Source organism: Oryzias latipes, chromosome 17, assembly GCF_053564925.1.
Source record: "Oryzias latipes strain Hd-rR chromosome 17, Olatipes_Hd-rR_3.1".
Taxonomy (NCBI): Eukaryota; Metazoa; Chordata; class Actinopteri; order Beloniformes; family Adrianichthyidae; genus Oryzias; species Oryzias latipes.
In genome coordinates this window covers 8,102,420-8,127,132 of record NC_136253.1, presented here as the reverse complement: position 1 = coordinate 8,127,132, position 24,713 = coordinate 8,102,420, and the positions used below count along the sequence as shown (strand labels likewise).

The 24,713-nt window shown below is 44.6% G+C and overlaps 2 protein-coding genes and 1 pseudogene across 14 annotated transcripts in view; all 3 read right to left on the bottom strand.

The window, feature by feature from the left end:
* Positions 1 to 106: 106 nt before the first annotated feature.
* cdc7 (cell division cycle 7 homolog (S. cerevisiae)) lies at positions 107 to 3,996 on the bottom strand. 2 transcript variants are annotated; one of them, XM_004078646.5, is made up of 11 exons: positions 3,584 to 3,996; positions 3,066 to 3,152; positions 2,847 to 2,982; positions 2,590 to 2,683; positions 2,376 to 2,518; positions 2,020 to 2,311; positions 1,819 to 1,926; positions 1,599 to 1,747; positions 1,281 to 1,363; positions 1,059 to 1,208; positions 107 to 830 (listed from the first exon to the last, which is right to left on the bottom strand). In XM_004078646.5, exons 1-11 carry the CDS (start codon positions 3,666 to 3,668, stop codon positions 445 to 447), a joined length of 1,713 nt encoding a protein of 570 aa, XP_004078694.1. In that variant the 5' UTR covers positions 3,669 to 3,996; the 3' UTR covers positions 107 to 444. The 2 variants fall into 2 exon arrangements, with proteins under 2 accessions (XP_004078694.1, XP_078790440.1); XM_078934314.1 differs by having other exon boundaries at positions 2,248 to 2,311.
* Positions 3,997 to 5,017: 1,021 nt separating this feature from the next.
* LOC111949027 (uncharacterized) lies at positions 5,018 to 8,486 on the bottom strand (annotated as a pseudogene). The gene has a single exon (XR_013650499.1). The product of XR_013650499.1 is annotated as an uncharacterized LOC111949027 (transcript).
* A 1,873-nt stretch (positions 8,487 to 10,359) lies between these two features.
* The window catches only part of hfm1 (helicase for meiosis 1), a 54,732-nt gene continuing 40,378 nt past the window's right edge, over positions 10,360 to 24,713 (bottom strand). For 9 of the 11 annotated variants that reach the window (XM_078934301.1, XM_023964812.2, XM_078934302.1 and 6 more), the window contains 26 exons: positions 24,485 to 24,586; positions 24,071 to 24,216; positions 23,891 to 23,985; positions 23,680 to 23,813; positions 23,559 to 23,606; positions 22,668 to 22,748; positions 22,420 to 22,511; positions 22,139 to 22,245; positions 20,835 to 20,882; positions 20,671 to 20,768; positions 20,460 to 20,594; positions 20,230 to 20,315; positions 20,033 to 20,116; positions 16,939 to 17,096; positions 16,759 to 16,862; positions 13,938 to 14,105; positions 13,801 to 13,866; positions 13,611 to 13,735; positions 12,450 to 12,586; positions 12,290 to 12,348; positions 12,136 to 12,189; positions 11,241 to 11,459; positions 11,085 to 11,157; positions 10,906 to 10,990; positions 10,722 to 10,840; positions 10,360 to 10,632 (listed from right to left, as the gene is read on the bottom strand). In XM_078934301.1, the coding sequence (XP_078790427.1) occupies positions 10,584 to 10,632; positions 10,722 to 10,840; positions 10,906 to 10,990; positions 11,085 to 11,157; positions 11,241 to 11,459; positions 12,136 to 12,189; positions 12,290 to 12,348; positions 12,450 to 12,586; positions 13,611 to 13,735; positions 13,801 to 13,866; positions 13,938 to 14,105; positions 16,759 to 16,862; positions 16,939 to 17,096; positions 20,033 to 20,116; positions 20,230 to 20,315; positions 20,460 to 20,594; positions 20,671 to 20,768; positions 20,835 to 20,882; positions 22,139 to 22,245; positions 22,420 to 22,511; positions 22,668 to 22,748; positions 23,559 to 23,606; positions 23,680 to 23,813; positions 23,891 to 23,985; positions 24,071 to 24,216; positions 24,485 to 24,586 (2,672 nt within the window). In that variant the 3' untranslated portion in view covers positions 10,360 to 10,583. The remainder of the gene's footprint in view (positions 10,633 to 10,721; positions 10,841 to 10,905; positions 10,991 to 11,084; positions 11,158 to 11,240; positions 11,460 to 12,135; positions 12,190 to 12,289; positions 12,349 to 12,449; positions 12,587 to 13,610; positions 13,736 to 13,800; positions 13,867 to 13,937; positions 14,106 to 16,758; positions 16,863 to 16,938; positions 17,097 to 20,032; positions 20,117 to 20,229; positions 20,316 to 20,459; positions 20,595 to 20,670; positions 20,769 to 20,834; positions 20,883 to 22,138; positions 22,246 to 22,419; positions 22,512 to 22,667; positions 22,749 to 23,558; positions 23,607 to 23,679; positions 23,814 to 23,890; positions 23,986 to 24,070; positions 24,217 to 24,484; positions 24,587 to 24,713) is intronic. The other 2 variants (XM_023964813.2, XM_078934304.1) reach the window with 1 other exon arrangement.

The window sequence follows — 24,713 nt, the reverse complement described above, 5'->3', positions numbered from 1 at the left end:
TTGTCTCCAAAGTCCTGGAATAATTATGAATCAAAGCATCCAGAAAACGAGAAAGTTCCTCCTGAACTTTCAAACATGTTAGAAGTTAAGAAAGAAGACATTTGACTGAGCTGCAGTTTAGTTTTTACTAAATCAGCCTAAATATCACAAATTGACACTCAAGGACAATTGGAATATAGAACAAAACATTTAACTAAACTTTGGACCGATAATCCTGTTTTTGTTGCGTTTACCTCAAAATGTTCCTGAACTCCTGCAGTTTTTGTGAAATAAAAAAAAGCTTTTATTAGAGGTTCAGATAAAATGTGCCGTGACGTGTCGGTGAACATGGAGCTGTTGGTGGATGTGATGACAAAAGCACATCTTCAGAGGGTTCTTTCAAAGTCTAGCTAGGATGGTTTCCAGGTCAACCGAGTTCACTGCGATGCGTTCAGGTGCTCAGACTCACAGGCCCTTAAACAGGGGGTGCTGTAGTGCTTCAGCCGCAGAGATCCGGGTGTTTGGATTCAGGTCCAGCAGCCGGTCCAGTAGGTGGTAGGCTTCATCAGGAACCCTGTCCCAGTCCTCCACCTCCTCCTCAGCCTCCAGGTTTGGCTTCACGAGGCTTTCTGTGCGCTCACAGCTGCTCAGACTTTCCTGCTTCTGCAGACTCGGTTCTGCTGCGTCAGCGGGCCCACGCGCCGATGCTCCGTCCATTCTGTTCCGACAGGCGTCTGCCATCGCTGGTGGGACGCCTTCACCTGTGGAGGACCTCCTGCGTCCTCGCAGAGTCTCGCACAGAGTCCTGAGGTCCTGAGGGGGCAGCTCCTGGCTGCACACCACCGCTTTACCTGAAGGAAGGCCAAAAAAGGTCGACTTTAAAGACACCTCCCTCAAAAACACTTCCCGATTTCTGCACACTTTCAGTTTTTGGGTCAGTGTTTCCATCTGCCGTCTGGACCCGAACAGAATCAGAGACGACGCTTGAAATGAGGCACCGGACCTCACGGCCGTGTCTGAAAAGCAAGGAGGTTCTGCTGGAGCCCCTCCACTAGAGGATGGAGAAGATCAACACAAACCGAAGGTCTTGGCTGCCCGGATGGTCTCCCGGGAACCTCGGACTGTCATGATCTGAGCGAGCGCCGTCAGGTCATCGCCGGCCTTAAAAAACGGGTAGCGGCCGCTGAGGAGCGAGAGCAGGATGACGCCGGCCGACCACACGTCTATGGCTGCGGAGGACAGGCAGGTTACTTCAAATGCAGCGTCAGCCTGAGGAGCTGCACCAGGCCGAGGCTACCAACCTGTGCCTTGGTCGGGACACTTTGTCAGGACTTCAGGCGCTCTGAAGCCAGGAGTTCCAGCCCGCGGCGCCACCTGCTGCTTTCTTCAGAAAACATCGGATGAGAAAACATGACAAGTTATTGCAACAGAGGCAAAATTGTAGAAATGAAAATGAGATTTCAGCTGATAGAAACATTCTTTTACTGTTTTAATGAAGGATTGTAGATGATTGAAAGTTGAATCCCTGAATTTCCAGTCTGAATGTCATCTTCAGAAAACTTCAGACTGGAATGCAGCCCAATTCTAAGAGGACAGCAGTTTCCTGTTGGGACGTTTACCTGGACATGCAGATGTTGCAGACGCGGTCGGTCAGGAAGCAGTCGCAGGTGAGGCCCGGCTGGACGGCCCTCTGAGGTTTCTGGCTGCTGCTGCTGAGAGTCCGGCCTGCCGCTCGGCTCGCCGAGGAGAGCCTCCAGCTGAGCGCTTCCTGAAGGCACAGGAGTGAAAACGCTGCAGACGTCAAAGAAAAACATGGCAGCAGCTCTATCACAGGATTACCTCTGCTTTCCTGGCATCCGGCGCTGTGGTGGAGGGGGCAGGCGTGCAGCTGTTCAGGTTCCTCTCACCAAACACGGGTCGTGGAGTTCTGCGCAGCCCCCCCAGGTCCTAGAGACAGGAGTCAGAGCAGCAGGTTGGTGCAAGAACTCAGACGGGAGACGCGGACGAAGCCCAGCGACCACATTTCTGCAGAGGAGACACCTTTGACCGAGCCGTGTGAAGAGAGGAGGTGGGCAGGCGTGCTTTTTTCACCGGGGGTTTCTGCGAGGCCGGAGAGGACACAGGAGAAGAGGACGGTGGCAAAGCTCCCGTCTGCCGTGGAGGCGCAGGGAGTGAACCAGAGGTGGTTTTGGAAAAGGGTTTAGGAGGTGCTCGGCTCCTCTGTGGGGCAGACCCTCCACCTTTCTGCAGAGGCCTCGGTCTCACCACCTTCAGCAACTCGATTTTGGTGTCGGCTGTGCCCTGAGCTAGGCCGAAGTCCACCAGCGCGTACCTGCAGGAGAAAGAGGAGGTGGGACCACTGCTGTAGACGCCATCAATGCTCTGCGCCCACTTACACTCCGCTCCTCCGGTTGTACAGGAAGTTGTTGGGCTTGATGTCCCGGTGAATGATGCCAAACTGATGGATGTGTCGGAGCGCCTTCAGCAGGTGATAGACGTACAGACGGACCTCAGCGAAGCTCAGGGACCCGATGATTTCCTAACATTTGTATAGTCCAGTCAGAAAGAGAAACCAAAACCAGGTTTAAAGCTGCTGTCTGTGCAACGCACCACGAGAGCCCGATGCTCCATGTAGGGCATCACGATCACCACATGGTCATCCCTCCTGAAGCAGTAAGTCACTCCCATCACGTTCTCCCTCCCTCTGAAAGAAGTCAATCGCTTCAGTTTGCAGGAAGACAGTTCCAGCCAGACGAGGTAAAGGTGATGCAGAAGAAGCAAAAGGAAGTAAGGAGGTAGTTTCTTCAAATCTCAGACTATTTAAGAAGAAAGAGTTAAAAAAACACAAAAGGGAGCTGTTGCCGCACCCTGCTGCGGTCAGACACTGAAGCTCAGCAGCGATGCGTGTGGGGTGGCTGGTTGGGATGAGATGTTTCAGCGCAAACAGCTCCTTCCTGCCGTCCCGCATCCGTGCCTCGCCCAGGTACACCGAGCTGAACGTCCCTGACGAACACAGCGGGACAGAGATGCACGCTCAAAACAGGGCTGCCCCTCCAACATGAAGCTCCTGTTATCAAACCACATACCTTCTCCAATTTTGTCCAAGATGTTGAAAGCTGTGGCCAGCTGAGGAACAGCTTTGCAGAGATGTTCAATGTCCATCTGCACATCCTCTGAAAAACACAACGGGTCACACGCCTGACAGCAGAAGTGGAAAACTGCTGTTTTTACATAAATGTGTTTTAGGGGCCTATAGGGGCCTCAGTACATTTAACCACCGCTGGTTAAAATGATCCTAAATGCAGATTTAAACACTAAATATAAGGTCAAATTAATGCTTTTGCCTTCTGTTGCTTCAGCACATTTGGAATATAGTGATTTGAATACAGGTGGTTATTAACTGTGTGGTGAACCTCCTCCGTTTTCTAAACTAAACTATTACCGGATAAATCAGTGTCAACTAATTTTATGTAAACTATAACTTTTTCATCTTGAGAATCTGTAGAAAAATGTTCAAAGTAACGGTCAGAAACTTGAGGGCGCGCGCGCTGTCCCGTTCTGCGGACGTTTCAGCCGCGTGCGTGCGTGCCTGTCAATCACTCACTGGAGACTTTCCTCCTGTGAGCGCCGTCCTGGCTCCCAGGCCCGGTGGTGCTGGTTCCGTCAGTGCAGACCGCGGACGCGTCCATCTGACACCACAGCCTCCCACCTCCGCGTGCCACGGGTCAGATGAGCTTCCACAAGGCGGGAGCAGAACCTCCTCTACGTGGGGAAGAAGTCTCGGAAATGCAATGGCGTTCACAAACAAACTCACCTCTTTATCTGTAAAGAGCGAGGCTTTCGAGAAAACTTTTACACAAAGTAAAAAAACTTTAAAACACAAAAAAATTCTGAACGCCAGACACAGAACACAAACACCCCATACTTTCAACTATATGTATTTGTCTTGCGACCTTCCGGAAAGCTTCATCAACAAAAAGAAAACTACGCGCTAAAAGTGACGTCACCAGATCTCGCGATGTAACAGTTCCCGACACGTGACCAATGGACCATGTTCGTTCTACGGCAGTACATTATCCTTCCACATGGTGGCGCCACCGTGACTGTATTTTGGAGCCAGGAGAATCTTTTTTATTTTTTATTTTTTTAAGTATTCAGTCAACCACCAATTGTTCTAGTTCTCCCACTTAAAAAGATGAGAGGCCTGTAGTTTTCCTAATAGGTAAACATCAACTATTAGAGAGTAAATGAGAAAAAATTTATCAACAGAAGCAAAGGCTTTAACCCAGATAAACCAATAAATTATTCAGGAGTTTTATAGCTTTCTTATTATGCATTTTTATAGTGATTTCCATAAAACCAATTTTTTAAATACCAAACATTTTGGATTCTCTTTCAGAAAACAATATTTATAAATTAAAAAATCCTAGAAAACGAAATAGTTAAAAATAAACTGAATATATCTTCTTATTTTCATTTTCAAATTGAACGTTCAGGTATGTCAATGTTGGAATCGTGTTTGTTTGTTGAAAGCCACATTTATAAATACTTCCAGTCAACCTTAATCATATCACAATCACCAAAAAACATCTGCTTTTTAGGTTTCCTTTTCTTTTGCACACATGGTGCATAAATTATCTTGAAATTACATTTGATATGTAAAAATTCCTTACACCGAAAGATGTTAATTGTTTTGGAGGTTAGATGAGTTTTAATTTGGAAAATTTTGGGACAGAAATTCAACTTAGCTGTCTGGGTGTGTCTTAACCCTTGTGCTATCCTAGGCACTTTAACGTTGGGAGTTGGGTCATCTAGACCCACTAGACAGTGCTCTGAACCTTTTTTCTTCAATGATTTGTGATCTTCGCTGGTGTCCATGGATTACATGAAATCTTTCCACCTTTATCCACCTTTGTCATGGTAGGGAGAAAACGTCAATACAAGGGTGGGGTCATCTAAGATAGCACAAGGGTTAAATGTGCTCTATCATTTTATATCTGTAATAAAAAAACAGCAATTAACAGTTTGGGATTCGAGGTAAAATTGATGAATTTTGTACACTTGCTCTGATTAAATGAATTAACTTTGTCTTGTACATGAAACATCTCATGGATGCACTGGGACGCATCCTCAGTGATGTATCCTGAGGTCATCGGGTGTTTCGGGTCTCACAACATCATACACCCTCACCCAGGCGACCCAGCCGGGGTTGATCAGACCCCGACTTGCGTCCCAGCAGCAGACCACGGATCAGCCCTCTTCATCCACAGCCACCTCGTGGCCTTCTCTGCGGCTTCGCACACAGATTGAATGGCCCTCTTTTTGGCCGCCCCTGTGATACCTAAACGGCAGAGGACTTTACAAAGGGAACGTCCCGCAAAGCCTCTACAGCCAACTTCTACAGGCTCATAGAATGTTTTCCAGCCTCTTTCCCTGCACCCCTCAACCAGTTCCTGGTACTTAGCGCGTTTCCTCTCGTTTGCTTCCTCCATACGCTCTTCCCAGGGCACCGTGAGTTCCAGCATGATCAGATGTTTTGAAGTCTCCGAGATTAATAACATATCTGGGCGGAGATTTGTTCTCACAATGTGCTGAGGGAACCTTAGCTGTTTTTCTAGGTCAACCTGCAGCTGCCAGTCCAAGGCTCTGTGGAGAAGGCTTGTCGGTAATTGTTTTCGCACATGAGGTTTTTCCCAGCTTTGATGAAGGGTACTGCCTTCTTTGGAGCGCGCTGGTTTTTGCTGGCTTTTATGGCTGAGGCTAAACTCTCAGCAAGTGCTTTAAGCACCTGGTCATGGCGCCAGCGGTAGCGACCATCAGCCAGAGCCCTTGGGCAGCTGCTAAGGAGATGTTCTAATGAGCCCCTCCCAGAGCAAAGGAGGCAGGATGGCATTTCACTCTTTCCCCAGACATGGAGGTTTGCTGGGCTTGGCAGGACATCATAGACAGCTTGTACCAGGAAACGGACCCGATGGAAGTCTGCCTGCAAGATGTCTGCCCAGCTAATCCTGCGCTGCAGTGTACTCTCCCACCTAGTCCATGCTCCCTGCTGCCGAAGACCCGTCAACCTGCTCGCTCGCTCTTCCTCCACACCTGCTCTGACCTCTTCTTGGAGTAGACGGTGTCTTTCCTTGCCATGGGCCTGGCTGACCACAGTCTTTGGGAGGTAGCCCAAGCCCGCTCTGCCTGTTGCCACGGTGCCCACCAGTGCCTTTTGTCTCAGACGTGACTCTGCCTCCTCCACTGCTTTTCCAGCCTTCCATTTTCTTCCTGTCCTCACTTCAATGCCCGCTGCTGACACCTTGCCATCTCTGGAGTCTCTATAATGTAGGACTTCCCTGGTGCGTACCACCATAAATTCTTCTGTGAGGCCACTGAAGGGCAATTGCAGGACATTACTTGTCCCATACAACGCCGAGCTGGTAAGACACCGTGGAAAGCCCAGCCACCTCCGAAGAAAGCCACTGATCTTCTTTTCTAGGGACTCTACTGTTGTCATTGGGACTGCATAGACCAGCAAGGGCCACAAGACTCTAGGCAGGATGGAATGCTGATAGATCCAAGCTTTAAATCTACCCGGCAGACCAGACTTGTCTACCTTAGTGAGCCATACTCCAAGTTCTTTGTTGGACTTCTGGATGGCAGCAGCATCTTTTAGGCTTGAGTCGAAAAACTTCCCCAAACTCTTAACTGGTTGTTCAGTGATGGTCGGGATGGCCGTCCCTGAGATGGAAAACCGGAACTTGTCAACCACTTTCCCCCTCTTCAGCACCATGGACCTTGACTTTGAAGGCTTAAAACTCATCCTTGCCCAGGTGATGAGTTTCTCCAGACCTTTTAAGATCCACCTGCTCCCTGGGACCGATGACGTTGTGATGGTAAGGTCATCCATATAGGCTCTTATGGGGGGCTGTCGTACACCTGACTTGGTTAGGGGCCCTCTGCATTCCACCTCAGCTGCCTTAACCACCATGTTCATGGCAAGACCGAAAAGGATAACAGAGATGGTACAGCCTGTGATTATTCCTTTCCCAATTCGATGCCAGTCAGATTTTCCTGAACCAGAAGTGACCCGCATCCTGAAGTTATTGTAATAATCCACGATCAGGTCCTTGATCTTACTGGGAACATGATGGAGGTGTAAGGCGAGCTCAACCAGCTTGTGTGGAATTGATCCATAGGCATTGGCCAGGTCCAACCACAAAACAGCTAGGTCACCTTTGTTCTCATGTGCCTCTCTGATGAGTTGTGTAACTACACCAGTATGCTCCAAGCAGCCGGGTGCTCCAGGAATCCCCCCCTTCTGCACCGAAGGGTCGATGTAGTCATTTTTGAGGAGGAACTCTGTCAGTCTGCGTGAAACGATGCTGAAAAACACCTTCCCTTCAACACTCAGCAACGAAATGGTTCGAAACTGGTTGATGTTTTTCGAGTTCTCCTCTTTGGGGATCCACACTCCCTCAGCCCACCTCCACTGGTCAGGAACTCTTCCTCTCCGCCAAATCACCCTTAGGATCTTCCACAGGTGTCTGAGAAGTTGTGGACAGCGTTTATATGCTACGTAAGGTACACCACTGGGGCCTGGGGTAGATGCCGAGCGAGCTGCCTTGATGATCTCCTCAACCTCCTTCAGGCTTGGCTCCTTCAGATTGAACTCAATTGTAGGTGGGGCTGGCTTAATTAGAGCTTTGTTGGGCTCCAGTTCTTGCTCTCAAAGGGGATCACTCAATGTGTCCTGGAGGAATTGGTTCACTTCCTCTGTTGAGCACTCAAGCTGACCACTGCGCTTGTCCCCAAGCAGTTTCTTTGTGAAGCCGAAGGGATTGGCGATGAAGGCTGCACGCTTCCTGGCTCTCTCTCTACCCCGTCTCCGGTGCCACTCAGCTCTGCGTAGGCTCGTCAGCTGCTTTCGCAGGATGTTTTTCAGCTCTGATAATGATTGTTTTTCCTCCTCAGTAGCTTTCTTGTGGTGTTTCTTGAGGGTGCGCAGCTCCTGACGCAGGTGATGTATCTTAGTAGCCCTGCGGTTCCTGGTGTAGGGGGTATGCTTGGTCTGTCCTTTCTCTATGTGGCCAAATCTCTCTGAAGCATAGCTAACTATGATGGTAGTCATCGTTTGGAGTCGGCTCTCAGCATCTCCTTTGGCTGCGGCTTGGATGATGTTGGACACATCCTCATCAAACTGGCGCCACTCACTCAGTTTTTTGGCTGGGGGCCACTTAATCCGCTGCTGCAGAACTACTCTGCTGGGGTTGGGAGGCTTTGGTACGTGGAGGGACTGGGCTCTGTGGGTTGCCTCCTGGCCGGGCTCCTCCTGCGTCTCACCAGGTTCAAGACCTGTGCGTTGCACCTCACTTTCCCGCTCCAAGCATTTCATTCTGGCCTGATGGATTTTTAGGCCTCGATGATTCTTGCACAGCTTTCCGCAAATACATATCACGTTTGTCCGTTTGCATGAGTTCTTAACCTTAGGTCCGTCCGGATGGAGATCTCATCCTCCCCCCCTCTCGGGATCTCCTGGGGGTATCTTTCTGTAGGGCTTTCCGTAGCTTGTTTGGGTTCTCTCTCACGAAAGACACAGGCTGGGGTGCTAACCCATACTGTCCCGGGTGCCGTCTTTCCGAGCTGTCAACTGTCTCTCCAGTAGTCCACCAAACTGTTCTTGGTTGTCAACTAGTCTATTCCTAGGAGTCACTGGCTACGCCAGAACATAAACTTGTACATGAAACATCTCATGGATGCACTGGGACGCATCCTCAGTGATGTATCCTGAGAGTGATGTATCCTGAGAAAATGCTTGAATAACTCTTGAATATTCATGAATATAAAATCCAAATTGTTTTTTAAATCTGTATATTTGATAAAAGTTCCTGAGTTCTTAAGTTATTTTTTCTCAGACACGGCTTGTGTTTGTCAGCATACCTTACATGTTTCGGTGGAATCACTTCCGCCTTCGTCAGTCGTTCCATCACTGTCCATCAGGTGGACAATGGCCCAGACTCCTTTGTCCATCCAGCTTTTGTAAAACATAGATTTTCTTTTGTAATCTATCAATCCAAATGGTTAAGTGTGAGGATGGAAGTTGTGTGTAGATACATTTTTAATTGGCCCAAACTTGTTTCTGATATTCAGAGAGTTTGGTGATAATGTAACCCTTGTTCTATCCTAGGCACTTTAACATTGGGAGTTGGGTCATCTAGACCCACTAGACAGTGCTCTGAACCTTTTTTCTTCAATGATTTGTGATCTTCACTGGTGTCCATGGATTACATGAAATCTTTCCACCTTTATCCACCTTTGTCATGGTAGGGAGAACACGTCAATGTAAGGGAGGGGTCATCTAAGATAGCACAAGGGTTAAGCAGATCATAATCACATTTTAAAAGAGTTTCCATACCACTAACCATGATTTGAAGATGTGAAGGAATGGTAAACCACATCGAATGTTTGATTTTTGTTTTTTTTTAGCCTCTGTAATTTCATCGTAGTGTTTATTACCTCAAAGTCAGACATTCATCCCACAAACAGTCCTCTAACAGGAAGAGGATCTTGGAAGCTCTTGGCATCCTTCTTATATTTTAGTGTTCAATAGTAATTTTATTTAATATTTGATTATTGTTATATTTCTTTTTCTTGTGTTTCCTAACATATAGACAATCTTAGAATAACTATATTAAGGCCTCTTGTGTTGGACAGATGTTTCTGTTACAACAGGAATCTTCTGACACACAAGGTGTGTATTTGAATAAACCCCTTTTGGATTTGAGGATAAACCTTATTCATATTCATTATACCTACATATATTTCATGTTGGACTGGATAGAAAAGAGGAGGGAGAAGGAGAGAGAGGGATGTTAGAGATGGAGAATAGGGGTTGAAGAAATTGAATAATGATTTTAAAAGTAGGAGGGGGTAGAATTACAAAAATACTCAGGGTGTCACGATTCATTCTGACAACAATATGATTCATATCGTAACTTGTGATTCATTGTTGATTTTAGTTCCCAGGCCTGGATAAAATACAGGATTGTGTCAGGAAGGGCATCTGGCATAAAAATCTCTGCTGAAAAGTGAAGAACATGGGTCGCTTTGATTGACAACTTGCCTCAGACAGACCGATCTGGTTGGAGGTTGATCATCATCACTGTCAAATGTAGATGTCCACCCACACGCTTATCCACACACTCAGAACATCCCCGTTGGCTCCAAAAACCTTCAAACATACATACATACGTACATATCATCATGTATGCAACACAATGACAGAGCAGCTCATATGCACATTCACATGCATACATGCTCGACAACACGTGTGTGAGTGGGACCACTGCCTGGTAGCCCCACCCCCTATTTCATTTATTTTACAAGTAGACACGCATGAACAGATGCAAAAATATTTTTATTTTTACAATAAAAAGCATGACAAACTTTACAGCAAAACTAAATATTCAGTCTGACAGACTAACAAATACAAACATTTTAATACAAATGAACAAGATAACAAAAGTTCCGTCTTCAAACGCTGACAGGTGTGAGGTGAGAACACTCGGAACTTTGTCAAACATCACAAACTGTGATAACGAGGCTTCAGCGGTGCAATCGCTCTAGAAAAGGCCGTCAAAAATCCCGACAAAGGCTTCCTCCTCCCTGCTGCTGGCATCACAAAAAAGACAAAAAACAGTTTAAAAAGCCGTCAATCATTCCCCGTTACCGGGGGCTGCGACCGGAACCGCCTGCCGTACCTTCTGCTGGGAGATGAGCTGACCTCTGCATGGAAGAAATGGATTCCTGCAGGACGCTGCACCGCCAGCCTTTCCGGGGGGGTTTCCGGGGGGAACTGCCCCCTGAAGATGTTCGCTTTCTGCACAGGTAACACGTTCAACAAGCAGCCTCACCACAACAACAGGTTCACTGTAAGAGCAGCACCTTGACGTCCAGCGTGATTCTCCTGTCAGCTGAGAGCCTCTGACTCAGATGAGCAGATCCCCGTTTCCTGATTCCAGGATTTAAACTGAAACACAGGAGCATGAGGACATGAGGCTGTGCTTTCTGTGACAAACAGATGCTGTGTATTCATGCTGGAGTGTGGAGTTTGGAGGGATTGCCTGTGTGGAGCAGCTGGAGGTACAGAGAGGGAGGAGCGGTTGGGCAGAGGTGGTGCTGATGCAGCTGCACAGCCTACATGGAAGGCAAAGCGGGTTTTTAAGTGCTCCACAGGGACAAACATCACCGACAATAGCAGGGGAAGCTGACAGACAGACCTCCTGCTCTGCCCGAGTCTCTGAGCTCAGCATTCTGCAGCCTCTGAGGATCCGCCCCAAAGCCCTCGCTGGCCCGCAGCAGCTTCTCATCCTCAAAGTCGTCCCACTCGTTGCCCAGATCGAAGCTCACCGCGGGCATTTGGAGAAAATCGCTTTGGTTTCCAGCGTACGCTGTGCTGATCCGGTTCTGTCTGCTTATGCCCGGGACCGTCCAGGAACCTGGACAGATTCAGGAGCACGAGACTTGATCCGGACGGGTCTGGACAGGAGAGTACACATGCTGTGCCGCATCATATTTCAAGCTGCCACAGATTAATCCTATTTATCTTCATCTTCTACAGTAAAACCTGCAGCTCTTTCACTCAGACATGTCCGCTCAGCTTTTGGTTTTTGTCAGGTGACTGTTCCTCAGATTATTGTGAACATGTCAGTGAATCCCAACAGCATTTCTAAAGCCTCTATCTTCTTACTGTCTCCTTTCTTACTTCTGTAACTTGTTTTTCCTCCATCTTTCCTGTTCTTTTTCTTTCACTAAAGCTCTTTTGTTGTGGGATAAGAACGTTTTCTTTTTGTCCTGACTGCCTGACTTCCAAACAAGCCCATGCCTGAAGGTGGATTCAGCTAAAATGATTCATTTGTCCTAAATGTGATATGTTTCTGACTGTTTCTGCTTTCACTCGTGTGGGATCAACTGAACGAGGGAGAACGAGGATCCCTGTGAAGCTCCAATGAGGGCGATCTAATGAGGGAGAATATCTGAACTCTAATCAGACTGATCACACAGGCCAACGCGGCCTGGCCTCCACAGCCGGCAGGAATCTGCTGTTCATGAAGCCGGAGGCCGTCCCGTCTGTTGGAGCCAAAAAACGTTAGGAGACGATGCTGAGACTGAGACCTGAGGGAGCCTCTGCTGTCCAGCGGTGCTCATCTTCTTCATGGAAACCAAACCCTGGGAAAGAGGCCAAGAGAAGAGGTCAAAATAATAGGAAGAAAGCAGAATACTCGTGATGACGTTAAGCTCCTGATCAGAGGTCAGAGTCTGAACTCACCTTCATCACACTCTGCTGTCCATTGGGTTCCAGACGCTGGAATGCAGCTCCCATCGTGGCTTTAGATCAGATTAAACCACTCATGAGACAACGGACTAGTTCAACACAAAAGTCATCTGATCTTTAGGTAAAGGAGTGCAGGCAGCTGTGAACAACCAACCAAGAAGGAGGAGGAGGAGGAGGAGGAGGAGGAGGAGGAGGAGGAGGAGGAGGAGGAGGAGGAGGAGGAGGAACTCCATTAGGTCTGAAAGCAAACTTCTGCAAGCCGAGCAGCAGGGGCTCCTCTTCCATTTTCATCTGAGGAAGAGGAGCAGAACAACTATTTTCAAGTCAGGAACACAGCAAATCTAATTTAGAACAAAGTTATTTCAAAACATAAATGTCAGACAGCCAAAAGTGAAATATATGTGCATACAGAATGTCACGGGACAGTGTTTTTATTTCCATAATCCATCAAAAATAACTAAACTTCCATAGAATCTAGATGTAGGGCCCGCTTTTAATTGGTTTCAAGTATTTGTTTATTGTCACATAAACTGGAGTTTCAGCTCATAAAACCCACAGCCATGACCCCCCCCCTTAATACTCACATTCACTGCGGCAGGAGGTGCATTCAGGGGCTGCATGGAATTTCTGCATTTCCGTGCTTTCGTTAAGAGCTCACTATTGCTTCATTCAGGCCATTTCTAGCATTTGCTCTCACTGACCTCAGCCGACACAAACACACACTCACTTGTTGCTCCACGTCATTGTAACTCATGGAAGTGACTCACAACTACAACACACTGATGTGTAAGAACACACAATAATGCAAAACATTGCACGATATATGCCACTTTAGAGCATTTATTTGATTGTCTATCGCCTCCTCTACACGGATGACATCATGCTATATGTTTAGGGCGAGCGTGACATCGACTCCCTGATCCACACCAGCAGGACCTGCAGTACTGACACCGGGATGTCACTCCAGCTCAATGGCAAGAACCAGACCCGGCCAATGAACAGTTACACACTTCAGTTACTCAGGGTTCTTGAAGTTCAGTTTCATCCAGTATGGTAATGAAAAGCAAACAGAGCTGAACCATGTCGAGCATGGAGGTGGAGGGCTGCTGGTCTGGGCTTGTCCTGAAGGTGCATAAGCTGAGTAAAAGCTGACGGTGAACTCCTCGGCTTAATGAAATGCTTCATACTGACTGACAGGCTGAAATGTTTATCTGGCTTTAAATCTGGTCATTTTAATCATTAAACCACAGACTTAAAGAGTGTTTTCATCTAAAAGATCAGGGTGAACAGCACAGAATAAAGGATTTCTGTTCACCTTCAGGCGTTTGACGGGGGTCTGAGCGAGGGCTTCCGACCTGCTTTTCAGGTCTGACAGGTACGAAGAGAAACTGGATTCTCGGTCTGCCGGCCTCCTCTGTGCTGCTGTCACACAGACTTTACCTGAAAGAAGCAGCGGTTTGGGAACCAGAGTCCAAATGTCTGAACGGGACTGGATTTTCACTCACAGCAGTCGTGGCCGCAGGCAGACTTGTTCTTGCACAAATGGCTGCAAGCTTGTTTCTGATTTGAATCTGACGTCAGACAAGGAAAAGAACAACAGTATGATAACAGGAACAGCAGGAATGTGTCATCAGAAACTTGCCTTGGTTCCGATTCCCTCCTTGAACTGCAGACAGGGAAGTTGGAGCTGAGAGAAGCTGTTTGGGTCCAGGATGAAGATCTGCCACAGCATGGCGGATGTGACTCTGAACTCCAGACCCCTTCAGGGCCGTGTAGTGCAGGGTCAACTTCTGATGCACGTCGAGCCCCACTACAGAGGAGGACAGATCCAAACCACAGAAAAAAAAGCTGATGAAAAGTGTAGCATAGAAACATCTCTTTCAAAGCTGAGCTTTCTGCAGTCAGGATTCAGGAAACGGTTTTTAGAACAAACCAGACATTTCCATCCCATCTGCTACAGGAACAGAACAGAAGGTCAAACACATGTGGCTCATTTAACCCTTGTGCTATCTTAGATGACCCCACCCTTCCATTGACGTGTTCTCCCTACCATGACAAAGGTGGATAAAGGTGGAAAGATTTCATGTAATCCATGGACACCAGTGAGGATCACAAATCATTGAAGAAAAAAGGTTCAGAGCACTGTCTATGGGTCTAGATGACCCAACTCCCAATGGTAAAGTGCCTAGGTTAGCGGGGTTAAAACATGAAACTTATCATTTTATCACTACCAGTATTTAATATTTATGGTACAGTCTGATTTTATTCTGCTGTCCAAAATTCTTCTTTGAGTCTGAATAAAATGAAAACCTAAATATGTTCAGACCACACGACCCACCAGGATATTTGCATTGGGACAGAGCACCAAAGCTGTGAAGTGAACTACCAGACTGCATGCAGAGCAACCAAACCCCCAGTGCTGGAAAACAAACCATCTACTCCATGACTTTTAGTCAAACTGTTGACTCTGATGTCAGTCATGTTATGGATTCATTTGAAAATCCGTTTGGGTACAAAATTCATGGTAAAACAAGGAAATGTGATGCTTTTATAACGATAATTTACTTTTAATGATGTATGTTGTGTCAGGCAGAGACTCTCAGAAGTAAAGATGAGCAGAAAGATTGTGAAATTAAAACTGCAGAAGCTTTAAAAATCTGCATTTCATCGTTTATTGAAAGACTGAAGACAACCTAGAGAAGTCTCTGTACATTAGGGACAAAATCAAAGACCATATTTTGTCCTTGGAGCCTTCAGACCACAACTCTCCTGGGTAGAAGACCTTCTAGAGGTCTAGCAGAGGCTCGACATTGGAGAGAAATAGATTGGAAATGGAAATGACTGAAACGTGACTAAAAATGTGACAGACATGAAATGAAAAGGAGTAAAAATAAAGAATTTAGTAAAAATACAGAGAACATCTAACAGAAAATTAGGCTTAAAACTACAGTCCCTGACAAAAGTCTTCTCGCTTATCCATTTTGTAGAAACAAAAGCGTATAAACTCACTGTTAATGAATCCATTGGTTTTAGAAATGTCTCATATGAAAGCTAAAACCCTCCCAAATTATGTTCAATATACTAAAATAAAATTGCTTCACTGAAGAAATATTGATCATTTAATGAACACAGAAAGGTCACATTTTGGCAAGACAAAAGTTTTGTTGCCTACAGAGAGTAATGTGAAAATTTAACAAATAATTTACTTCAAAAACAAAAATATGTTGCATAACATCAGTGAATTAAGTAGTGCTACTGTGAGATCCATATTTAATATCTTGTATGACTTTCATGAGCTTGAAGGACAGCATCCATGCATTTTCGTTTTAATTATGACACAGAATAAGCGGTTTTTAAGTATAAAATGAAAAAGCATTTTGAAATATTGCTTTTTCATTTTAATTTTGAGTCATATGATGCAGCTTCATTTTGATAATTAAAAAGCATTTCTATTAATCCATTTTAAATGTCAAATTAGACATTTCTAAATGAATTATGCTACACATTTACCAGAGAACGTCTTGAAAATGAAATGTCAAACACCACTTTCTTTATCATTTTAATTAAGTGACAGAATAAGCAGTGTTGAGGAAGGAAATGAAAAAGCATTTTGGTGGATTGCTTTTTCATTTTAGTTTTGAGTCAAAAAATGCAGCTTCATTTTGAAAATGAAAAAGCATTTCTGGTTTTGACTTTGCTTTTTATTTATGCTACACATTCGCTTCCATAGAAAAAGACGTGGAGGATGAGAATAAGTTGAGTGCTGTAATCTTTAAAGTGTCTGTATCATACAAAATCAATGTTTTGAGCTTTTAAGTGTTTTATAATCTTCATTCCTCTCTAAAAACAAGCCCAAAGTGGTATTTTGATGCATTCATGCATTTGTGAGTATTGCTATAAAAATCTGCTCTCTGAGGACCAGCCCCTCCCAATCCACCAAAACGAGCGTGTCTCACAATGTGACACCACAAAGTGAGGAACCGCCCCTTCCAGGAGGAGTCTGTAATGGAAGCCCCGCCCCCAGGCTAACAGACACGCCCACTTTCTCAGTGGAGCTAGCGGTGATCGGCTAAACCCTTTTCTTTTTTATGAACAATATGAACACCCATCTTTGTAAAAGTTCAGATGTTGTTTGTTTTCATGGTAGAGACACAGACACACTGCTGAGGCCGACTCTAGGATGATGTCATGAAATGGGCGGCACCCACAAGGAGAGAAAGGCGGAGCCTCAGAGATCAAGTTGTTTCTACTTCCGGGTTGGAAAATGAGCTAAAAATAATTAATATTTCATAAAAATGGTTCGTTAGTGTTCCAAAGGTAACATGTGATCATATACCTGGATATAGTTTACTCTGGAAGGCTTAAGAACAGCAGGACGTAGACCTTTTAGACCCTTCTAATGAGAGAGTGACTTCAGGTAAGTAAGACTATAAGCTTTTGTGTGAGTTCCTTTCATGATTTACCATATTGTGAGCTGATGAGGTTGACATTGAGCTCATCTCCTTTTGAAGCCCTTGTCACTTCAATCTTCTTTGACCAAGTACCACATTTGAGCAGAATGGAGTCCCTAGAAAAAGACATGGAAGCGCCTCCTGATCATGTGACCTGGTTAGTGACTCATTAAAGCAGGTTACTACTCTCACGTGAGCTTGTGTAGACAGACTACAGAGTTGTCAGCATTTCCAATCAGCAGACTGACGTAGTGACGGTCTGGAGATGTCCTCTTGGACAGCAGCTGGGTTTGATTCTTCAAAATCACTTTGACAGAGATTTCTGCAGAGGCGATGTTGTACCGCGGAAGCTGTGAAACACCAGAGTCACGGGTCAGAGGAGGAGGATCATCTTCAACACAAGCTGAGGGAAACTTGAGGGACGATGTGGGAAAAACCAGAACCTTTTCAGGGTTCTTACACGTCTAAAATTAAGACTTTAAGACAGTAAGACCTTGGATATGAAAAACTAAGATCAATTTCTCTGCCTTATTCTAGTCCTATGGGGGAAGAAAAACTAAATCCTTGAAACTCAGAACTATTACTTGTTGGTAACAGAGTAACATAATAAATTACAATGACTAGACTGCAGAAACTACACCTACATCATTCCTCACATTTTACTGCAGTGAATCCATAAATGTCTCTGTTAAATGAAACAAAACAGATACTGATGATAATAAAAACAGCTACTGATGCATGAACACTAATGCAGAGTCAGAGATTGGTCAAAGGGAGCAGAAATATGGGACAAATACGTACGTAGGGTCATTCGTTAATTTGACGAAAACAAAGACAAAAATATTAAAGAGCAAGTTATATCCTGGAGATGAGCGGCTCTAAGATATTAGTTTTTATTATACTATATTAATTACATTAAATTATATGATATTACATTACATTATATTACATTACATTATATTTTACTATATTATATTATACTATATTACCGTACATTATATTATATTATTTTACATTATATTACATTATATTATATTATTTTACATTATATTATATTATATTATACTGTATTATATTATATTATATTATATTATTTTGTGTTCATGTGGTGAAATGAATGAATGAGTAAATGAATAAATGAATGAGGTGGTGCTAAAAACCTGACTGCCCTTGTATAAACTCTATGTTTTTATGTTGTTATTCCTTTGAAAATTTGTATGCGAGTAAAAAAGTAATAAGTAGTGAATTACTGTTTAATTTGGGGAATGGGGGGGATTCCGGCTGCCGCTGCTGCTGCGCTGCTGCTGCCGCTGCTGCTGCGGTGGGGGTCTTGGGGAGGGGATGGCTGGAAACTCTCCCTCCTTCTTTTCACGTTCCACCATCCATTTTAGAAGAACATAAACACTCACCTGAGCACTGGTGTTAGCTCACCTTTGCACTAATAGCTTGCATGACTGAATGACTGAAATATTTCACACTAGTTGGTTTTAAGGCATAAGTATGCGTGTGAACACTATCTGTTTTGTGTACATGTCGACAGGTGGACATTTTTGCAGCTAGCAGGTGTGTTGATAACATTTGAGTGTGTGTGTGGACAGGCCCCGCCCTTTTTGTACTACATTTGAGCCTTACCATAATGATTAACAACCAGTAAACTTGTTGCTGTATGCTGCTTCATGGTCTTACCCCCCTTCCCCTCCTATTATCACCCCCTACCCCCCCCTCTCTCTAGCGTCCCTCTCTCTTCTTCCCCTCTTTCCTTTTCCGTCCGGTCCAACACCAAAGATTTTCAGACATGATTGAAATTAATAAATTTTGGCCTCAATTACAAAAGGGGTTTATTCAGACATACCTTTGGTTTGTCTGAAGATGAATAACCCCTCTTGTTAAAGCAAAATATGTCCAACACAAGAGGCCCTCAGCTCTCGTCTGTCTGCCCAGCTGTTGGACAGGACAAGTTAAAAAAAAATAAAAATAAAAAAAAAAATAATTTGAGGAATGGGTAAATTAATATTAAAACTATTTCATTCAGTAAATAAAGTAATCAATTACTCTTGAAAAGTAATTTACTCAACACTGATTCTAGTTTACTTGTTTGTTTGGACACAGATTTCATTTCCACTTGATGATCTGGAAGAAATCCAAGAATCTGGAAAACTTCACTGTTCAGTAGCAGGAATTTCTGTCTGAGTCTCACTGCTGGAAGTTTGGATGGAGATGATCTGGATCCATGTTAGGTCAGAGGATCAGATCATTCATAATAATCTGATATCGACTGTGAATCGGATCAGCGACCACAAATTATGATATGAATTGTGTTCAAATAAATGGTTAACCTTAATGCAGATAAATCCTTTGAGAATAAATCTTGACTGTAAATAAAAATGTAGATGTGGCTTTGGGGAAAAATATTTGAATTGATTATTGTACAAAAGAATTTGATAAAAGCAGACAAAACACCTCCTTTCTCATTTTCTTCTTTACTAATTTCAGTGTGTAAATCTTCATCCTCACTTCCTGAACAATCTCCCCTGCATTGTTCTTTTTTCAATCCCCTTTTCAAACATAAATTATTTTCTTTGCTGCATGTTTCACTTCTACCATTGCTTTGGGTTTTATCTTAAAACCATCGATAGTGTTCAGAGAACTGCAGCAATCAGTTACGGTTTTTTTGTCACGTTGCAAACTAACAAACCGACTAACCAACAGAATAAGCGGATAACGTGAGAAGAGAGAGGGACATAGATCACATGAGAACCGTTGAAGAACCAGCTAAGCTATTGTCCAACGATCCAAACTGAGCGGGCTCAGTCAGGAGAGGCAGGTGCATTAAAGAACTTGCCAGCTTGTAAAAAGAGGAAATTCCAGTTGGTGCACAGATAAGAGCGATAACAAGGTGGGTGCAGGTGGAGCATCATGCAGTATGGGTTCAAACACATCCTTGAACCTTGCTTTATAGGAAGTTTGTGTTGTTTTGCTGGTTTTTAAGCACAGTGACCACATCTGAACCCAGATTCTAAAGGCAGCAGAGATCTGTGGCCAAACCTTAAAGATCTATACGTCCCACAGGAGGCCACAACATTTGGTTTGTGTTGTTTAAGATAAAATAAAGTGTAAAACCACGAGACATCTACGGTGACCAAAGCACAAGGCTCCACCTAAACAAGCAGGATAACTGTGTTTTAATATTGATTTGTTTCTGGATCACACCCTTCACTCTGTGAACACATCAGAAGAACAGGGGGGGAAAAGCAGGTTTGGACATGAACGCATGTAGTGATCTTACCTGCTCCACGCACACGTCATACTTGGGAAGATGCATCACAGAGTCTCGGATTTGGTTTCCAAACGGTGGGTGTCTGTTGAGGATCTGTAGAAAGAGAGCTCACAGGCATGACTCCTACAATGACAGACCATACACCCCCCCGAAAAAGCTCAGAATAGCCGAGCGGGTTTCCCTCTGTGGATCTGAGGCAGACTGACCAGCTCCAGCTCTCTGGGGTTGATCTGCTCTATTTTGGTGAAGGTTGTGAGTCCAGCATTCACCATCGCAGCTGACAGAGTCTGGCCTGAAAACAGAAAAGATAAAAAACTCAAGAGAGCCTAAAGTGACAAATACCAAACCAATACTGCATGAAAGAGTCCTGATATGAAAGTTGTTCATATGAAGGCATTCAGCCCCACATGCAAACAAACACAGCAGCAGCATTCACCTATCTTCTCTAACTGTTTAGAAACGTAGGGGGAGTTTTCCCAAAGTTTGGATTGAAAGCATTTAGCCAGAATGATGGAGTTGAGCAGCGCCGTAAAGCCAGCCCTTGACCTTTGGCCCAGAAACTCAGAGAGACCTGAAAATGAGGCAGAAACAAAGTTAGAAACTAAGGAAGAACCAGCTCTTTCTCTTGTGTGTTATTTCTGACACACATTTACTGATGCGCAGCCCAATCCTGAAGATCTTTGCTGTGTCCTGTGTCAGTCCAAAGTCCTGGATGGAGATGCAGCCCAGCTGAGCCTGGATCAAACTTCAGCACAACAAACATCAGAGCAGCCTGTGGATAAAGTGTTAATGTGCGCATAAACCAACCCACCAGTTCACTTTCATGTCGCTGCTTTTCATTTTCCCTTTGAGGGGAAATCTGAAACAATAGATAACATTTTTAAGTAAATATATATTTTAAAAATATATACATTTTACATATGTCCTTATGCATGAAAGCAGAAACGTTTCAAGCAAACATGGCCTTCACTGTCTTAAAGGACCTCCATCCTGCTTCTCTTTAGCCTTTCAGAGTAAACCATATCCATATATATGATCATATATGACCTGCGGAACACTAAAGATCAATGTTTTTTGGAAATATTGTAACGGTTTCAGTTTCTTTTCCTTTGTGTTTGGTTCTTTGTTGTTTCTGTTTAGGTTTGAGTTAACTTCCTGTTTTATTTTGTAGGGTTTCCTGTTTTGTTGTAGTAATGAGTTTTACTTTGGGTCCCCATCTGTCCTGATTGTGTTCACTTGTGTCTGCTTTGTCTGTGTGTCCTATTATGTTCTTCCCCTGTTTAGTGCATTTCAAGTTATCGAGTTTCGGTTAGCCTGCTTAGCAGTGGGTTTTTGTTTGTAGTTTGTGGACTTTATTAAATTTCCTGCTTGCCTGGAACCTCCTGCCTCCTCTCATCTCTGCGCCTGGGTACTTCCTGCCTCTCCCGTAACAAATCTGAGTTATTTTCAGCTCATTTTCCAACCTGGAAGTAATAGAACTCGATATTGGAGGCTCTGCCTTTCGTTTCTTGTGGGTACCGCCCATTTCATGATGTCACCCTAGAGTCGGCCTCAGCAGCGTTTCTCCAAACTTTTGCAAAGATGGATGTTCATAAGTATATCTGCCTTTAGTAGTCCCAGCGTCTCGGGAGAAAAGGCAGACATACAGTATGAACATCAAACATTTCCGGATGTTTTATGAGCGTTTCTTTCCTCTTTGAAGCATCATTTTCCTGAAGACACGCCCACCTTTCCATCTTTTCTCAATAATCCACATTCAAAGCAGTTCTTCTAATTCACCGCTCGTTTCTTTGCATCTCTACCAGAAAACACTTTGCTCCTTTTTCTGCCACATCTCAACATCACCCATCTGCGTGCGCCACTCTCGGAAATGTTTAGGATCCGCCCCTAAATGTGGTGCCGATTCCTCACCAGAATGTTCTTTGGCGTGTGCCACCACGTTAAACCGAAGCATGGCGAGGGCCTGCAGCGGGTGCTGACCATGGTGCTGACGCATTTTCGTCGGTGGAAAATGTGCGTAGCGGCAGTGTGACGCGGTTTTAAGGCTGTTTGTGCAGAAAAGTAGGTCTAACTGTGCAAACAGATGTTGGGGTGAGGATGCCGGTGCTGTCCAACCTGATGGTGGTTCTGTTCTTGTCCTTGTTGAATGAGTTTAAAGGTCTCTTCTCGTTTACTCGCAGCTGAATTTCACTGAACTCTTTGCTCTTTGAAACAAGCTCAACCTGCACAGACAAAACTAAATGCAGAGACAACTTCCTCTTCTTGATCTACTCTGTAGAGCTTTTTAACAGTCTGGATTATTTTAGATAATGGAACACTGGAACCAAAAGGGAGGCACTGCTCTGCGAGGGTAGCAGATCCAGTAAATGTAACCGATGAGGAAACCAGTGACATACCAGGTCAGATAGACTCTCAGAGCCATCTACTTTGCTGAACTGCTTCATGGTGTCAAAGGCCACGCAGTAGCGAGCCATCAGCCTGCCTGCCTCTGTGGTGGAAAGAAGGACAAAAGCAAACCTGCCAATCTGTTGAAGCCTTACACAAATGTCTGTGTCTCCAAACACAAACTACACTCACTTTGATCACTGCACTAAAGACTAAAAACCCAAAGGAGGCGCCTTTTAACAGTTCCTTTTGACTCTACCTGTGGGTTTGATGTTGATGTCCTCGTCCATACTGATCAGATCGATGGAGGACAGCGAGTTGAGGTTCTTCAGACACAGCTCTGAAAGAGGAAAGATAAACACAATGATTTAGAAAAGCAATTAATTCACCATGATAACAAACTATTTGCTGTTTTGGCAGTTTAATGTCAGCAAATTCAAATTTAAGCGGGTTGTTGCTGCAAACAGCAGTTAATAAAAAAAGCCCCAAACTCTGATATTTGAACTGATCATGTGTTTTCACACTGGAGACTAGTCTGACATGAGATTCTTCCATTTTATAACCAATAGGGCTACTGACTGATGTGTACTGGATCCGGGGAACAAAACCAAAGAATCTGTTGGTCATGGAAGCCCTCATCAAAATAAAAGCCTGTTCAAATAACTAACTCTTCCACTGTTATTTAAATGTGTGGATAACAGTTTGAGGCTGCAGGAAGCAATGCTTTCAGCCACTCCAGCAGTTGGGAAGCATGAATGCAAAACTCTGCACTGATATAGGAGAACAACAATCAAGACAAAAAGGGTCTGGAAACGGGCACGTTTTGTTTAAAACTCTGCAGCACAGAATTCTACAAAGGTTTTTTTTGCAAAAGACGATCAGATTCAAATGACAATTTCTTGGTAGCTCTTTCACAGTTCACCTCAAAAGTTGAGACTTTAAAATCTTAAAGCATCGCGGATGCTTTAAAGGAGCCCGGCGTCCAAAGTAACAAGCAACTGTTTGACCCGGCGTTTATTGGAGACCGGCGACAATTAGAGAAGATATACAGTAAACTAGTTTTCCATAAAGACCTTCTCAGCTAAATGTGAGGTCAGCTTTTGGTCTGAACCATCTCTGCTCTGACAGTCAATAAACAGGTAACACTCACCTTGCAGCTGTGCTTCAATGCCATATTTGTCGAAGTCAGCAGTGAAACCTGAAGTAAAGACTTTAATAAACTAAAAAATTGTGACAATGACACAGATGCGCAGGTGCACGTTAGCTCTGACCGTAGTGGGTGGGGTTTTTGAGGGCTCTGATGTACAGAAAGGTGGAGCGAATCCAGTCTAAAGCCATGTTGACATCACTGATGGTTTGGAGAACAATCTCAGCATTCAGGTGCTCCACCAGGTGACCATGTAAGCTACAGAATAAGAGCGTCCTTGAATGTCATGAGCTGCAGTCTCGTCCCTCACACTCTAAAAGCTGTCTCTGTCATACCTGCTCTCAATCACTTCCACGCCGTTCATCAGTTTCATGTACTTATCTCTGGTCTGGACTTTGGTCATGATTACTGCAGTGGCTGATGTGTCAAACTAGAAGAGAAAAGGCTCGATTGGACACAACCAAACGATTTGCTCTCACGATGGTCCAACAAAAACCAGATATTTATGATCACACCTGTGGTCGTCCAGCCCGGCCAATCATCTGCAGGATGTCTGCCTCGCTGTACTCCTCACAGGAGCCTACCACATACTGCATGGTGGACTTGATCACGACAAGGTGAGCAGGCAGGTTAACTCCCATGGCGAGGGTCCTGGTGGTAACTGAGGGTGTAAACAGCAAACAGGAATCAAACCAGTGGTATCCTGATTTCATGTTGTTTTTTTAAACAATCCCCTGTCCTCTAAAATTCACCAGTAAGTGAAGAATCACTAACATTAATAACATTTTTTGGGGTTTTATTTTACTTTTAAGGAGCTGTTATAAAATAATTAACAACCCAAACATGACTTTTCCGTCAGAACATCAACTGCTTTTCTCCACTCATGGTTGTGTGTCCCAGCTGGGAGTGAACTGAGAGTTTGGCCTCACACAGGACAGACAGATCTCCCTGGGTGAAGGCTTCTTCCACCAGTTTCCTATCAGACAAGTCCAGCCCTGCATGGTGGAAACCAATCCCCAACGGCACCAGATCTGCACATTAAGACAACACAAAACACCAAATTCCTCGTGAGAGGGTCCTTTGATGAGGACCCTCGCACTGAAGGTAAAAAAACGGGGCTGAAAGCATCCGGACACGTCTATGTGTGTAGAAAAAACA

What these genes read in the sequence shown, in the direction of transcription:
- cdc7 (XM_004078646.5), bottom strand. Translation starts at nt 3,668, where the DNA reads ATGGACGCGTCCGCGGTCTGCACTGACGGAACCAGCACCACCGGGCCT. An exon ending in CTTGGACAAAATTGGAGAAG is followed by an intron (nt 2,983 to 3,065) that starts GTATGTGGTTTG and finishes TGTGTTCGTCAG; the next exon opens with GGACGTTCAGCTCGGTGTAC. An exon ending in CAGTGTCTGACCGCAGCAGG is followed by an intron (nt 2,684 to 2,846) that starts GTGCGGCAACAG and finishes GACTTCTTTCAG; the next exon opens with AGGGAGGGAGAACGTGATGG.